This window comes from Emydura macquarii, unplaced genomic scaffold (assembly GCF_026122565.2).
Source record: "Emydura macquarii macquarii isolate MOO-44397 ecotype Brisbane River unplaced genomic scaffold, CSIRO-AGI_Emac_v2 contig_1451, whole genome shotgun sequence".
Classification (NCBI taxonomy): Eukaryota; Metazoa; Chordata; order Testudines; family Chelidae; genus Emydura; species Emydura macquarii.
The window spans coordinates 19505120-19517504 of NW_027131588.1; the positions used below are offsets into that span (position 1 = coordinate 19505120).

Genomic DNA, 12385 nt, shown 5'->3' on the forward strand with positions numbered 1-12385 from the left:
ACCATTATGCCTTCACACTGAATCCTACCCAAGGAAGGGTCCTGTTATTTGCTGGCACAGCTCATCAATTGTAAGGTCCATATACTAAACAGAAAGCAAGGAAAGAAGATTAACAATAATTCAGACACAGTGTAAGTAGGTAATATTTTTAATTACCTGTTAGGCTGTTAAATGTATACTTTAACAGTCAGTATATACACCATGGACAAGTTAACACTATAATATGAATTTTAGCTTTTTCATTTTCTGGTCCATGTGCATTTAAATTCGCAATATTAATTATTGCATTAGGTTAAGTAGTTTTCTGTAGTTAGTATGTTAAGATGAACCAATTCTATGTTTACTTATAAACTGGCAAATTGATAAAAGAAAGATCAATGGAACACAACACTAATAAACTTGCTGTAATATTCTTAACAATTCAGACAAGTATAACTGCACAATATCTCACTGTTGAGTGATAACTAAGGTCAAGGTTGAATAGAGTAACTCCATATGCAGCATTCTATCTGGTAAGTAACAGGTCATCCATATATCCAGAGATAAGATAAAATTTGAAGTTTTCCTCAACATGACTATCAAAACAAAATTGCTTTCAGATTAGCTCCAAGCATTTTATTTTGAAACATCTTGAATGTGAGAGTTGTGGGGGATGCAGCCTTTATAGTAATGTGGCCTTGGGCTTTACAGATTAAAGAATTTAACTAAAAGTGTATAAAATAAGATGTGCTTTGTTTATCCCACTCGTGCATTCTACTGCCTGAAAGATTCCAAGCCCTTCTCACACAAATCTTAGTCAAAGTTAATGCCCTGGAAAGATGTGAGGAAAAAAGTACATTTCCAGCCTGTCCCAAGATTGTGGGAAAACATACTTCCCATAGTTCTGGTCAGCCAGTTTACAAGAAAGAATTATGTCAACAATTTAGTCTATATAACAAACAAAACTATTGAACTGCAGAAAGAAATCACGTGGTTTCTCCAACACCAGAGAGTCAAAAAAGGATGCTGCAGGCTCAACGGCAAATTCTGGTTTTCTCCATTATTAAGGCAAAGAACTTCATAATAAAACAATGCAAAATCCAAGTTTTCCTTAAGCTTAAACTTGGGGTTTATCCAAGAAAGCCCAAGACCACACCAAGAGAGAATAGCAGAAATTGTTATGGCACAACTACTACCTCAGTGAAAGCTACACAAATCTGCTACAGTTTCACATAGTCTGAACATAGAGCTATTTTTCACAACTATAATGAAGTGTTTTTTCCCCGCAGACAAGCCTCTCTTTCTCACAAGCCTCCCCACTCCATAGTGCCCACCAAATAAATAAATACAATCAAAATCACAAGTCTGGCCAGTGGCTTTGTTAAAGTTTCACATAGCACTCACAGTATGTTAGGTACTTTCCAAGCAAGAAAGAAGCCATGCCCTGAAGAGCTCACATGCTACAGACAAATAAATAAATGGTAAAAATTAGTATAGTGGTCAAGGTGGGATGGGCCATGGCATAACATAAGAGGTTTTCTGTAAATATAAAAGCTATACCAATTATTCCTCTTTACATCTCATACTTGTCAGTTGTAAGTTAGCTACTGCCCCATAAGCATCATAACTGAAGATGGTCTTTAGAAGATAGGTAAGCAGAGGAGACAGCATAGGTACATTTGTATGAGAAGCTGATAAATGGTCAAATGAAGTTGGCATTCATGGGGCAGCAAAGAAGATGGGCTGATGGGAAGTGAAACAAAGGCAGAGCAATTATGCAAAGACTTCGCTGACCATTTCAAATTTCAGGTGGATGGAGAGCCAGTGGAGGGATGATGTGGTCTAAACAAAAGGCAAGGAAGGCTATGTTAGCAACAATGTTCTGTACAAATTGAAGAGGGGTGATGTGGGTGTCAAGACCAGAGAGGAGAACATTGCAGTAATGAAGTCAGGCAATGATGAGGGCCTAAATGAGGTATTTAGCTGACGGAATAAAAATCAAAGAACAGATCAGAGAAATATAGTGGTGGAAGAAGCCACAAGACCCTGCATATGGCTTAAGTGTGGAAGGAAGAGTAAAAAAATTACTCCTAAATTAAAGTCTAGAGTGATAGGGAGGATGGTGGTGTTTTCCTCAGTGACAGATTGGGGTATTTGAGAAGGAGAGAGAGAAAAGAAGGAGCTTGGTACTAGTTATGTTAAACTTAAATGGATGGTGAGACATCAAAGGAGCCATATCAGAGATGCATGCTGTAGTGCGGGATTAGATGGAAGGAGATAAAACAAGCTGTAAAGTAAAAAAAATGAAGAGGAAGGATCCCAGAAGTACCTCCACAGAAAGCGGTGGAGAAGAGAAGAAAAAGAAGAATCAGAGAGATAGGAGAAAGCTGAAGAGAATAGTCACAGGACAGTTATGCAGAATTCCAATGAGAATAAGACATCAAGGTGTTCGGGATGACTGACCTCTGCTGCTTTTGATATTATCAAAGAGAGTAGAGATGGAGTAAAAGCTTTGACACTTGGCCAGGAAGAGGTCTTTAGCAGTTTCAGTGGAGAGAATGGAAGCTAGATTGGAAGAATCGAGAATGGAGATAAAGGAAAAAACTCAAGGCAACAGTTGTAAACTGCACATTCAATGAGTTTGAAATGGGGAGGACCCTGGGTGGCTGGTGAGGTAGGCAGAGGTTGATGGTTAGCTTTGAAGATGGAGGCAATCAGAGCATAACTGTATTGAGAGGGAAAAGAAACAGAGGACAGCAGTGGGCTGAAGGAAAGAATGCAGGGGATAAGAAGGTTAAGAGATTTGGAATACTGAGGCAGATGGGTGAGCAGGAGATGAAGAAAGCAGACAGGACACAAGCAGGAAGGGGTGTTTAATAGAGAAAGGTAAAATTAAGGTGACAAGCGAAATCATGATGGGTTTTATCAATTTAGTCTTTGAAGTCAGAAAATTCCAGTATGGAGAGGGATATGGCATGTAGATAGGAGCATTTAAGGACAGTCAAAGACTGTATATTAAAAAAAGGTGCAGAAATGTATTGTAGTTTGACCAGAAAGATGGCAGAGCTGAAGAAGAAGAAGAAACACTGCAATGAATTAAGTCCAAGTGGCCGAGGAACTTTCTTCAGAAATGTATCTGCATAGAAACAGGGACAGAGGAAAACAATGGTGGAAGAGACAAATCAAGGCTGGAGGGAGAGCATGGACATCTCGAAAGAGACAGAGGTCACATCAGCCTCAGGAGAAGCCTGAGGAGCAGGGAGCAATTGGGCTACATTAAAAGAGATGAATAAAAGAGAGAAAAGAGATAGCAATCAGAAAGAGGGAACTTAGATATTGAGAGATCAGCGATGAAGAGAGAGCTGGTGAAGTCAGTGCCAAGTGACCATCTTTTCTACTGAATGGATGATCTGATCCACAGCTGAAGATCAAATGAGTGAAGGCCAGGAGTTGTGAAGTTAATGAAGCCAATGATAAGACATCAACACAGAAACTGAAGTCACCAAGAATGAGGGTGGGAGAGTGTGCAGAGAGGAAAAAGGAGTCACATGTCAAATCTGAGAGAAAGCTGGCTGGGTAAGAGTCAAGGGGCAGTAGATGACAGCAACATGGAGTAGGAAGGGGAGTTGCTCAAACAAGGAGATGGAACAGAAATGCAGGAGTGATTTTATAGAAGCAGCAGAAAAGGCAAGAGAAGAAACAAAGACCCTCACTAAGTAATGATGCAGGGTGACAGAAGCACCATACAAGACGGAAGACAGGCTCAGGCTCCACTGAAGTTCCAGTATCCTACCCAACAACCAATAAGTCAAGTAAAACAGCAGCTGCTAAAATATTCAGAGACTTTATCTTTTGGATTTTCTGAAGAGATCCACCAAGACCATGGTTAAGGAATTTGAGAGTTAACTGTTCTTGAGATTTTAAGAATATAAAAGGGATACACAAAGCTCATTTACCACACACCTTGCCAACCATAAGGAAACCCAGTTGAGATTCAACAGAATAGTATTAATAGCCTCCTGAACCCTGAATGACAAATACAGCTCCAACTGGAAAATTTAAACCCAAGTAGTGCAAACCTGTAACTGTACCAAGCATGAAACAATTACTTATTCTCTACTCCTGCTTAATGAAAGGTCTCCAAGGTTACACAGAGATAACCTTTTTGATTCTGAACAGAGCAGGGCAATAACGATGCCAAGTACACAGACTGAAAGAGAAATGCTAAAGAGAGCCTGTGAAATAGTTATGAAACCAATCTGGAAAAGGGGAAGCCTAGTGCAACTGGAAAGGTCTTGCAGTGATTTAGAGTAAAGCTGTCTGAATGTGTCAGGACACAAACATTCAGTTCATACCACTGATGAGTCATTAGGGACAGTAGAAATGGATATTCAGAGACAAACACAATCCCCTGTTGTGACTATCGATTTCAGACAGATGAAATCACCAAAAGCAATTTACATTTATGACGACTTGGTTTAAATGTTGAAGATAACATTATGATAAAGCGGGAAGTGTTGCAGGGCCACGGAAAAGCAGGGCTCTAGTTTGGCCCCAGGGTTTACGCAGGGTAGGGCTTAGCTATATTCCTACCCTGGGAGCCTGTGATCACACTGAGCATTCTGTGCAAAGGGAATGTGAAAATGGGAGACGGAGCTGCAAACTGGAGCATTGGGTGGAGCTATGACTGTGGCTCCTATCTAGAAACTGGCACCACCACCCCCTGGGGAGGAAGAACCAGGCAGCCAGGGCAGGGCAACAAAGGCCGACCTGGGCAATGCGGGGGAAGGAGCTGGAGGGATGAGCCAGGCTATGGGGAGACAACCTGGCCAGTCAACATGACTGGAGCCCGTCCCCTCGCTGCTGGGGAACCGGCTGGCCGGCCACTCCAGGCCCAGCGGGGCCAGCCGGGCTCAGGGCAGCTGTGCCCAGAGGAGAGCCTGGCCCTGGGAAGGGGAAGAGGAGAAGTTACTCTGAGCTGCTCCACTCCTACAGCCAGGAAGTTGGGTCCCCCCCAGTCCCTGCCTTCCTCCCAGCCAGGGCGCCAGAGAGCCGGCTGGCAAGAGGGGACGCCAGGAGGGAGACGGCGCCCGGGGAGATGGGGGGCCCCGTGCGGGAAGGGGTGCTGGGGGGAGGGGGGGCTAGGTCCCAGGGGTGAGGAAATGGGGGGCGCCGTGTGGCGGGGGGGGAGGGGCGCCTGGGTGCCCGAAAGGAGAGGGGGCGCAGGATGCGGTGGGGCGCGCGGGGTCCCCGACAGGGAATGGGGGCGCCCGGCAATACGCGGGGGAGGGGATGGGGGGGGCGCGTGCGGGGGAGGGGGGCGCCCCGCAGCCCGTGGGGGGAGGGGTTGGGGGAGCCCCATGCGGCCGGGGGGGGAAGGAAGGAGGGGGCGCCGGGTCCCAGGGGGCGCAGTGTGGGGGAAGCGGGGGGCCCTGTATTGGGGGGCGAGGGGGGGGAAGCGGCGGGTCTGCTCACGTGCGCGGCCGAGCTGCAGCATCCCATGGCGGGCGCGGGTCTCTCTCTCCCGGGGGGGAGCCGGGCCGAGGGTCCCCGCTAGGCACCGGGCATCCAACCGCCGCGATCCCCCGCCCCAGGGCAGCGGGCGGGTCGGTCGGTCAGTCAGTCAGTCGAGCGCGGCTGCGGCTCGAGTCCCTCGGCAGCGCCGCCCCCCGCTCCTCATCCTCCCTCTTCCCCTCCCCCTCCCTTCCCGGCCGCGGCGGCTGAGGAGAAAGGGGCGGGGCCTGCGCCGCTCAGCAGCAGCAGCAGCAACCCGCCGAGCCCGCAAAGTGCGGCGGGCGCCGAGCGCCGGGTCAGCGTGCCAGCCCGGGCCAGGATTGGCGGGGCACTGCGGTCACTTCCGCCGCCCGGCAGGGAGATAGAGCGTCTGCACGGCTGTCCGCTGCGGAAAGGGCTCGGCCCCCTTCCGGTCGGAGAGGCTGGTCCTCCAGTCCCTCGGGAGCCTCTCCCATAGAGCGTGTGCACACACAGGCAGTGGGGGAGGGGACTGTCAGTATGGGAGGGGGAATGCATCTGTCTGTCTGTCTCCTGTTTGTGTGTCTACCTGAGCTCCCCCCCCCATCTCAATAGTGCCAACCCCCCATATTCCAAAAATCAGGCCCCCAAATGTCACCAGGTGCACTTTAAAATGACTTTTTTTTTTTTTTTAAGTGATTAAAAAGTTACTTCCTGGCGGCTGAAGCTCCAGGGCCCGCTGGCTTCCTGTTTCCCAGCCTTTCCATGCAAGGACACTTTTATTTCCCAGTGACAGGTGAGGTTCCCAGGTAGATGGCTTGACTTCAGCAAAGGGGAGACCTGGGAAAATCTCAACACCCAAACGCACCGGTTGCCAACACCGCATTGTGAAGAAGATATATAAGGCTGATTTCCAAAGGTGCTAGGCATCCTCGGCGCCTACTCACTTCAGTGGGAATGCACTTCCCCTCTGAACTGCAGGGCCATGGTGTATTTTATGAGGCAACATGTACCATACATGGGTTTGGAAGGATTAGCTGTTTATTGGTAATTTAAATAAACAGTTGCTGTACAGGCACAAACCAAAGAAAAAAATACTTCCATCAATAATCAAAGTTTACAGATAAGCAAAGAAAGAAAAATGTTGCTTGAGAAGTTACTACAGTTTGGTTTAAGGATATTTACTTTGTATATTCTGACATGTGATGTTGACAATTTGTGTTGTAACAGTTATAAAGCTTTATCTTTTTGAATTGCAGCATCTGACCTCCCTTTGTCTGACCCATCCACCCCATAAATTCCTGCAACTGAAAATTTAGATAAAAATAAAAGAGTTCTTAAAAATAAACATCAATGTTAGCCATCAAAATGATATAACACATGAAAAATCAAATCCTGCCGAGCCTAACTATATATGCACTATTGATCCAGTTATTCCAATCTACTTCATCTCTCCTCTGTAACTGAGAGAAAATGTGACTGAAAATTCTCCTTTTTAAGTTTATGGTTATTCCTACCTTGCTTTTAGAAACAACAATAATAATAATAGGCACAATTTTCCATGGAAAAGCAGGATGGATTTAAAATCATTCTAAAATCATGAGATTTGGATTACATTGTAAAGTCAGATGAATCAACTCCTGTCTGTGCGATGCTGATTTCATAAAAAAGTTAATTTTCCCAAAAGAGTCTGGAGAGAGTGTCCCCATACTGCTCACTAAAGGCATGTACTCTAAGCCATACCTTCACTGGAACACAATTGCATTTTGTGGCTGCTTTGAAAACTATATACATATGTGCGTGCGTGCATACTCTTGACTCCTACAAGTTCATCCACGTGAAGAGATCCTTGTAACTGCGCAGACCCCTCTTAGAGTCAATGAGGCCTAAATCAATGAACCACCAACTGTTATTCTATACTTCTAGCACTACTGAGCCTCTGCAGCTAGTGCAGTCTGCTGTTGCAGGCTGTGCTGAAGTGGCTCTTCTAATGACAATTAGTCAAGGGGCACTGTTTGACCTGCAGTGCCAATTCAGGCTAGCTAGGGAACAGACAGACCAGCTTCAATTTGCTAGTTAGGCAAGGTCAGAGCAAACAGCAAAATATAGGATGAAGGATTTAAAACCAAAAGTCTACTCTAGAGACCTGAGCAGAACTCATAGCTGAACCAGCAGGAATGCAGCAACGTAAGTTTCAGCGTAACTGCACCTTTCACCCCCTCCATGGTCATCTCAAAGGTCTCAGCCATCACCTGTCTCTGGGCAGGGACCTTCACCCCGCTCCCTCCTGATCAGAGATTTAGGCTACAGTTCTGCTGTGTCCCACTGTGAGTATACCATGGACATCTGATTTGCATTCACCCTCTGTCATTTCACTCTTTCTCCAGAGACAATGGCAATGGTTTACCAGTGATTGCACAGCTCTTCCAAAGCAGGGCTCATATATATATAGAAAACAATACAATGGTCTAAATCCCCACTAAATGTACCCAGAAGTTGTCCTTCAATCCTGGTAGGTTCTAGCCTTTCCAACCCTTCACCAAGGTGGCGTCCTCTCTTGGACAAAAGGTCATGTCTATTTGTTGAATCCAAAAGAATGCCCCTCTGTCAGTTCAAGCTGGCGCTTTTATACTTCAGGTTTGTTCTCAGTCTCTTGCATCTTTGAAAACCTGGCTTGAACTACATGCAAACTACTCCAAGGGGAGATATTTCTCTGGAGCTGTTTGCAGTCACAAGGATTGCAGTAATTACCTACCACTGGTTTCAGTTTCTGGAGGAGCTGTGACAACCCTTCCCACATGGAGTAAAACACAATCCCTAGCCCACAACACTCCATTAACATTCATAAAGTTAAATACAAGAGTCTCAAGATATGCTTGTATTTGTCACATCTCTCACAGTAAGTACTTACAGTGCAGTGAATCCCCATGTCCATACCAACTCTGTTGCATATTATTGTAGTTGCACTGTACATTAGATATCCATCCTATGGTTCCCAGCAAAACTCCCTAAAACTAGCTTCTGGGAGACCAATGGGATTGTAGGAGAAGAGGACAAACAGCCATAAGTGCCTGTACACCAATGCCATTTCAAACACCCTCTCTAAATGGAAGCCAGGATGACCTTCAGTGCTGGATCCTTGCTCATCAAGAAAGATTTATGCTGGACCTTTTGAAAAGCAGTTATGAGGTCTCTATGGTGAAATGGAAGAGGGTTTTCTGCAATACCCGTGAAAAGCCAGTATCTAAGACCAGGGGTGCTGGAATAATTTGTCTAGTGGGGTGCAGAGAGCCATTGAACCGAACTGTAAACCCTGTATATGATGGAAACCACTTCAAGCCACAGGGTGAGGCAGCACCCCCAGTGCTCCTAGTTCCAGCACCTATGACTGAGACCAGCACTTGATGGAGCTTTTGCTGCACTGGAGTCTGGTGTGGCAATTTCTATGTTTACCTGTACCCCTGCCCCTATGTTATGATCTGAGAAACCTTATGAATGCCGATGGATATTATGAAGCTGTTACTATGAAAACTGCTGTATCATGAATGCCTCTCTTTCTACATGTATCCACCATTGGCGACAAGCCTTTAAACATGTAACTCCCACACCAGTTGCAATGGTTAGAACTCAACACCCGCCTAGTCAGAGTGAAGCTCCTTGGGCCAATGTGTTTGCTGAAGCTGGAAGAAGATACTTCCTCCTCTTGTCTGAAGGGAGGGAGGAAAGGGAGAGAGTGGAATTTCCCCAAGAAGGACAAAGGGACAGAAGTGACAAGGCCAGAGATTATAAAAAGACTCACAGGGGGAAGGTGCAGAGAGGTAAACCAGAAGACTAAGCAATGAAGGGAATCTAAGGTCTCAACACTGGTTCCAGAGGCAGGGCTGTGACTATGCGGCCCATTGTCCACAGGACAGGGTGCCAGATACAAGACCTGCACCCTGAGTGTGTTCCCAGAGGCCCTAATATAGGGACAATGCCTGGGCTTCAATGCATCTAGACTCTGGAGGCTTAAAACATGGGATTCAGCACAGACTCCCCTCACAGCACTTTGGTGAGTTGCCAAGAGGGGACGCTCAGTTAGATCTGTGAGCCGTGCAGTAGTCAGTTTCCTGCATTACTCGAGGATGATATTCACTGGGTTGCTTTTGGTCCAGTCCACAACTGTGGGCTGGTGGAATCAAATTGTTCTTGAGGTCTGGAATGAGCAGCAGATCCCACAAAACTAAAGAAAGAGGACAGATACTTTGTGGCTTCATGACAAACTGGCCCTGACGTTGTAGTGTCAGACCAGAAGGACGAGATCCCCTCTCGGCATGAAGAGGAGTGCTCTGTAGAAGCCAGCTGTCCCAGAAAATAGGTCTACTCTTGACTTTTAATTGTGTTTTAACATGTGTTCAGTACATGTAGAGTGACAATTGTACATTCAAGAATACCCAAAATACAAACATTTGTTGCTGGTCATGTTTGACCCTAACTCCACAGGAGCCTGAATTGAGTCCATATGATAGGAATGTACTTGGTCAGAAAACAACACTACAGTGACTTATTGGGTTAAACCATTCTATAGGTGGGCAACTCGAGGCAAAAAAGGCCAGATGACTAGACCAAGGCACACATTTTATAACCACCCTAAACGGAACAAAATTTGGCATGTGGGACTTGGATCATGAGTCACAAACCTTAGCTGCTCTTAATTCAATAGTAAGTGGCATCACTTTTCCCTCGTTATCCAGACCTCCTTTTACAAGGCTGAATTTGTATTTTCTATCTGGTGCTTACAAAAGTCTCTTCACTACTTATATACATCTTCATTATTGATTATTTTATCTCATTTCATCAAACTATTTATAATGACCCTGGTCATAAATTTACTATCGCTGTTACTTGCAGGATTGAGTTATTAGAGGAAACCTCTAGCAGGAAGAATAGTTTTGCGGTTGACACTGGACTGATTTAGTGGTTTGACGCTAGACTGCGTAATAAGAAACCTAGAATCAATTCTTGTGTGACTTGGGCAAGGCACTTATCCTCTCTCTGCCTCAATTCCCCATCTGTGAAATAGGAACAACACTTTCTTTCTCCCAAACTTTGGGGCTCTTGTCTATTTAGAGAGTAAGATGTTATGCTCATACACACAGAGAAGTGAGATAAAAATATAAGCAAATCTTTCTGGAAGGTTGCAAGATTGCACTATATTTCTTAGAATCCAGCACTCTAACATACAAAACCAAAATCAGAAAGAGACAAAGCAGGCTGCTTCCTAAGGCAGAGAGGCACAACCCGCCCCCTTGCTCTAGGTTGGCTCTTTATAGACTGACTGCACAAAACTCAGATCGCACACTTCCCTCAGAGCCCCCTAGCCTGCAAGAAGGACAAGGAAACCCTTATAATTTAAATCGATAGCTTGTAATTTTAACACAGTTTTCAGTACACATAACATAAGAACGGCCATACTTGGTCAGACCAATGGTCCATTTAGCCCTGTATCCTGTCTTCCGACAGTGGCCAATGCCACATGCTTCACAGGTAATGAACAGAACAGGCAATCATCAAGTGATCCATCCCTTGTTGTCCGCTCCCAGCTTCTGGATATCAGAGGCTAGGGACACCCAGAGCAGGGGTTGCATCCCTGGCCATCTTGGCTAATAGCCATGGATGGAGCTATCCTCCATGAATTTATCTAATTCTCTTTTGAACCCCGTTATAGTTTTGGCCTTCACAACATCCCCTGGCAATGAGTTCTACAGGTTAACTGCATAAAGTGAAGAAGTACTTCCTTTTGTTTGTTTTAAACCTATTGCCTATTAATTTCATTGGGTGACCCTGGTTCTTGTGTTATGTGAAGGGGTAAATAACACTTCCTTATTCACTTTCTCTACATCATTGACGATTTTATAGACCTCTATCATATAGCCTTTTAGTCATCTCTTTTCCAGGCTGACAAGTCCCAGTCTTTTTAATCTCTCCTCATATGGAAGCTGTTCCATACCCTTAATCATAGAAGCGTAGGACTGGAAGAGACCTTGAGAGGTCATTTAGTCCAGTCCTCTGCACTTAGGCAGGACCAAGCATTATCTAGCCCATCTCTGACAAGTGCTTATCTAACCTGCTCTTAAAAATCTGCAATGATGGAGATTCCACAGTCTGCCTGGGCAATTTATTCCAGTGCTTAACTACCCTGACATTTAGGAAGTTTTTCCTAATGTCCAACCTAAACCACCCTTGCTGCAATTTAAGCCCATTGCTTCTTGTCCTCTCCTCAGAGGTTAAGAAGAACAATTTTTCTCCCTCCTCCTTGAAACAACCTTTTATGTACTTGAAAACTATCTTCTCCTCTCCAGACTAAACAAACCCCGTTTTTTCAAGCTTCCCTTATAGGTCATGTTTTCTAGACTTTTATTCAAACACCACACAAGAGACATACAGAATAACTGTAGTGTTGTCTCTGCCGAAGTACGTTCCTGTCACATGGATTGAATTCAAGTTGCTGTGGAGTCAGGGTTAAACATGACTAGCAGCAAATTTGTGCGTTCTGGCTACTCTCTGTATGTCATATGACATACACCACATAAAAGACAGTCCCTGCCTGCAAAGAATGTATAGTGTGTTTGTATAGTGCCTTTCACAATAGGGTCCTGATCTTAGTTAGGGCCTCCAGGGTGGTGCTATCATAATACAAAGAATGAAACATCCACCACACATGTTTGATGCAGAAGAGTTGTCCACCTGATAGTCCACCTAGATATAGAACCCGGCCCTTTGCTGCTACTGGCTCTGCCTGGCAGAAGGGTCACATAAGCCTTCTATATGGATGTTAAGGAACTTTAGTATGAATGAAAATCTGTCGCCTTTCCCTCAGCCAAAGTAGCATTGGTTTCGTCTGCATTTCCATTTTATTTCTAGTCTCAAAATGACAGCTTAAAATTTATTCATG

At 45.1% G+C, this 12385-nt stretch overlaps 1 protein-coding gene across 2 annotated transcripts in view; it reads right to left on the minus strand.

The window, feature by feature from the left end:
- Positions 1-5642, minus strand: part of SLC44A1 (solute carrier family 44 member 1) — an 85328-nt gene extending 79686 nt beyond the window's left edge. For both annotated transcript variants that reach the window (XR_010920769.1, XM_067553288.1), the window contains exon 1: positions 5455-5642. Coding sequence is in view for 1 of the 2 variants with exons in the window: in XM_067553288.1 (XP_067409389.1) it covers positions 5455-5481 (27 nt within the window). In the remaining variant the exon portion in view is untranslated. The remainder of the gene's footprint in view (positions 1-5454) is intronic.
- Positions 5643-12385: the final 6743 nt, after the last annotated feature.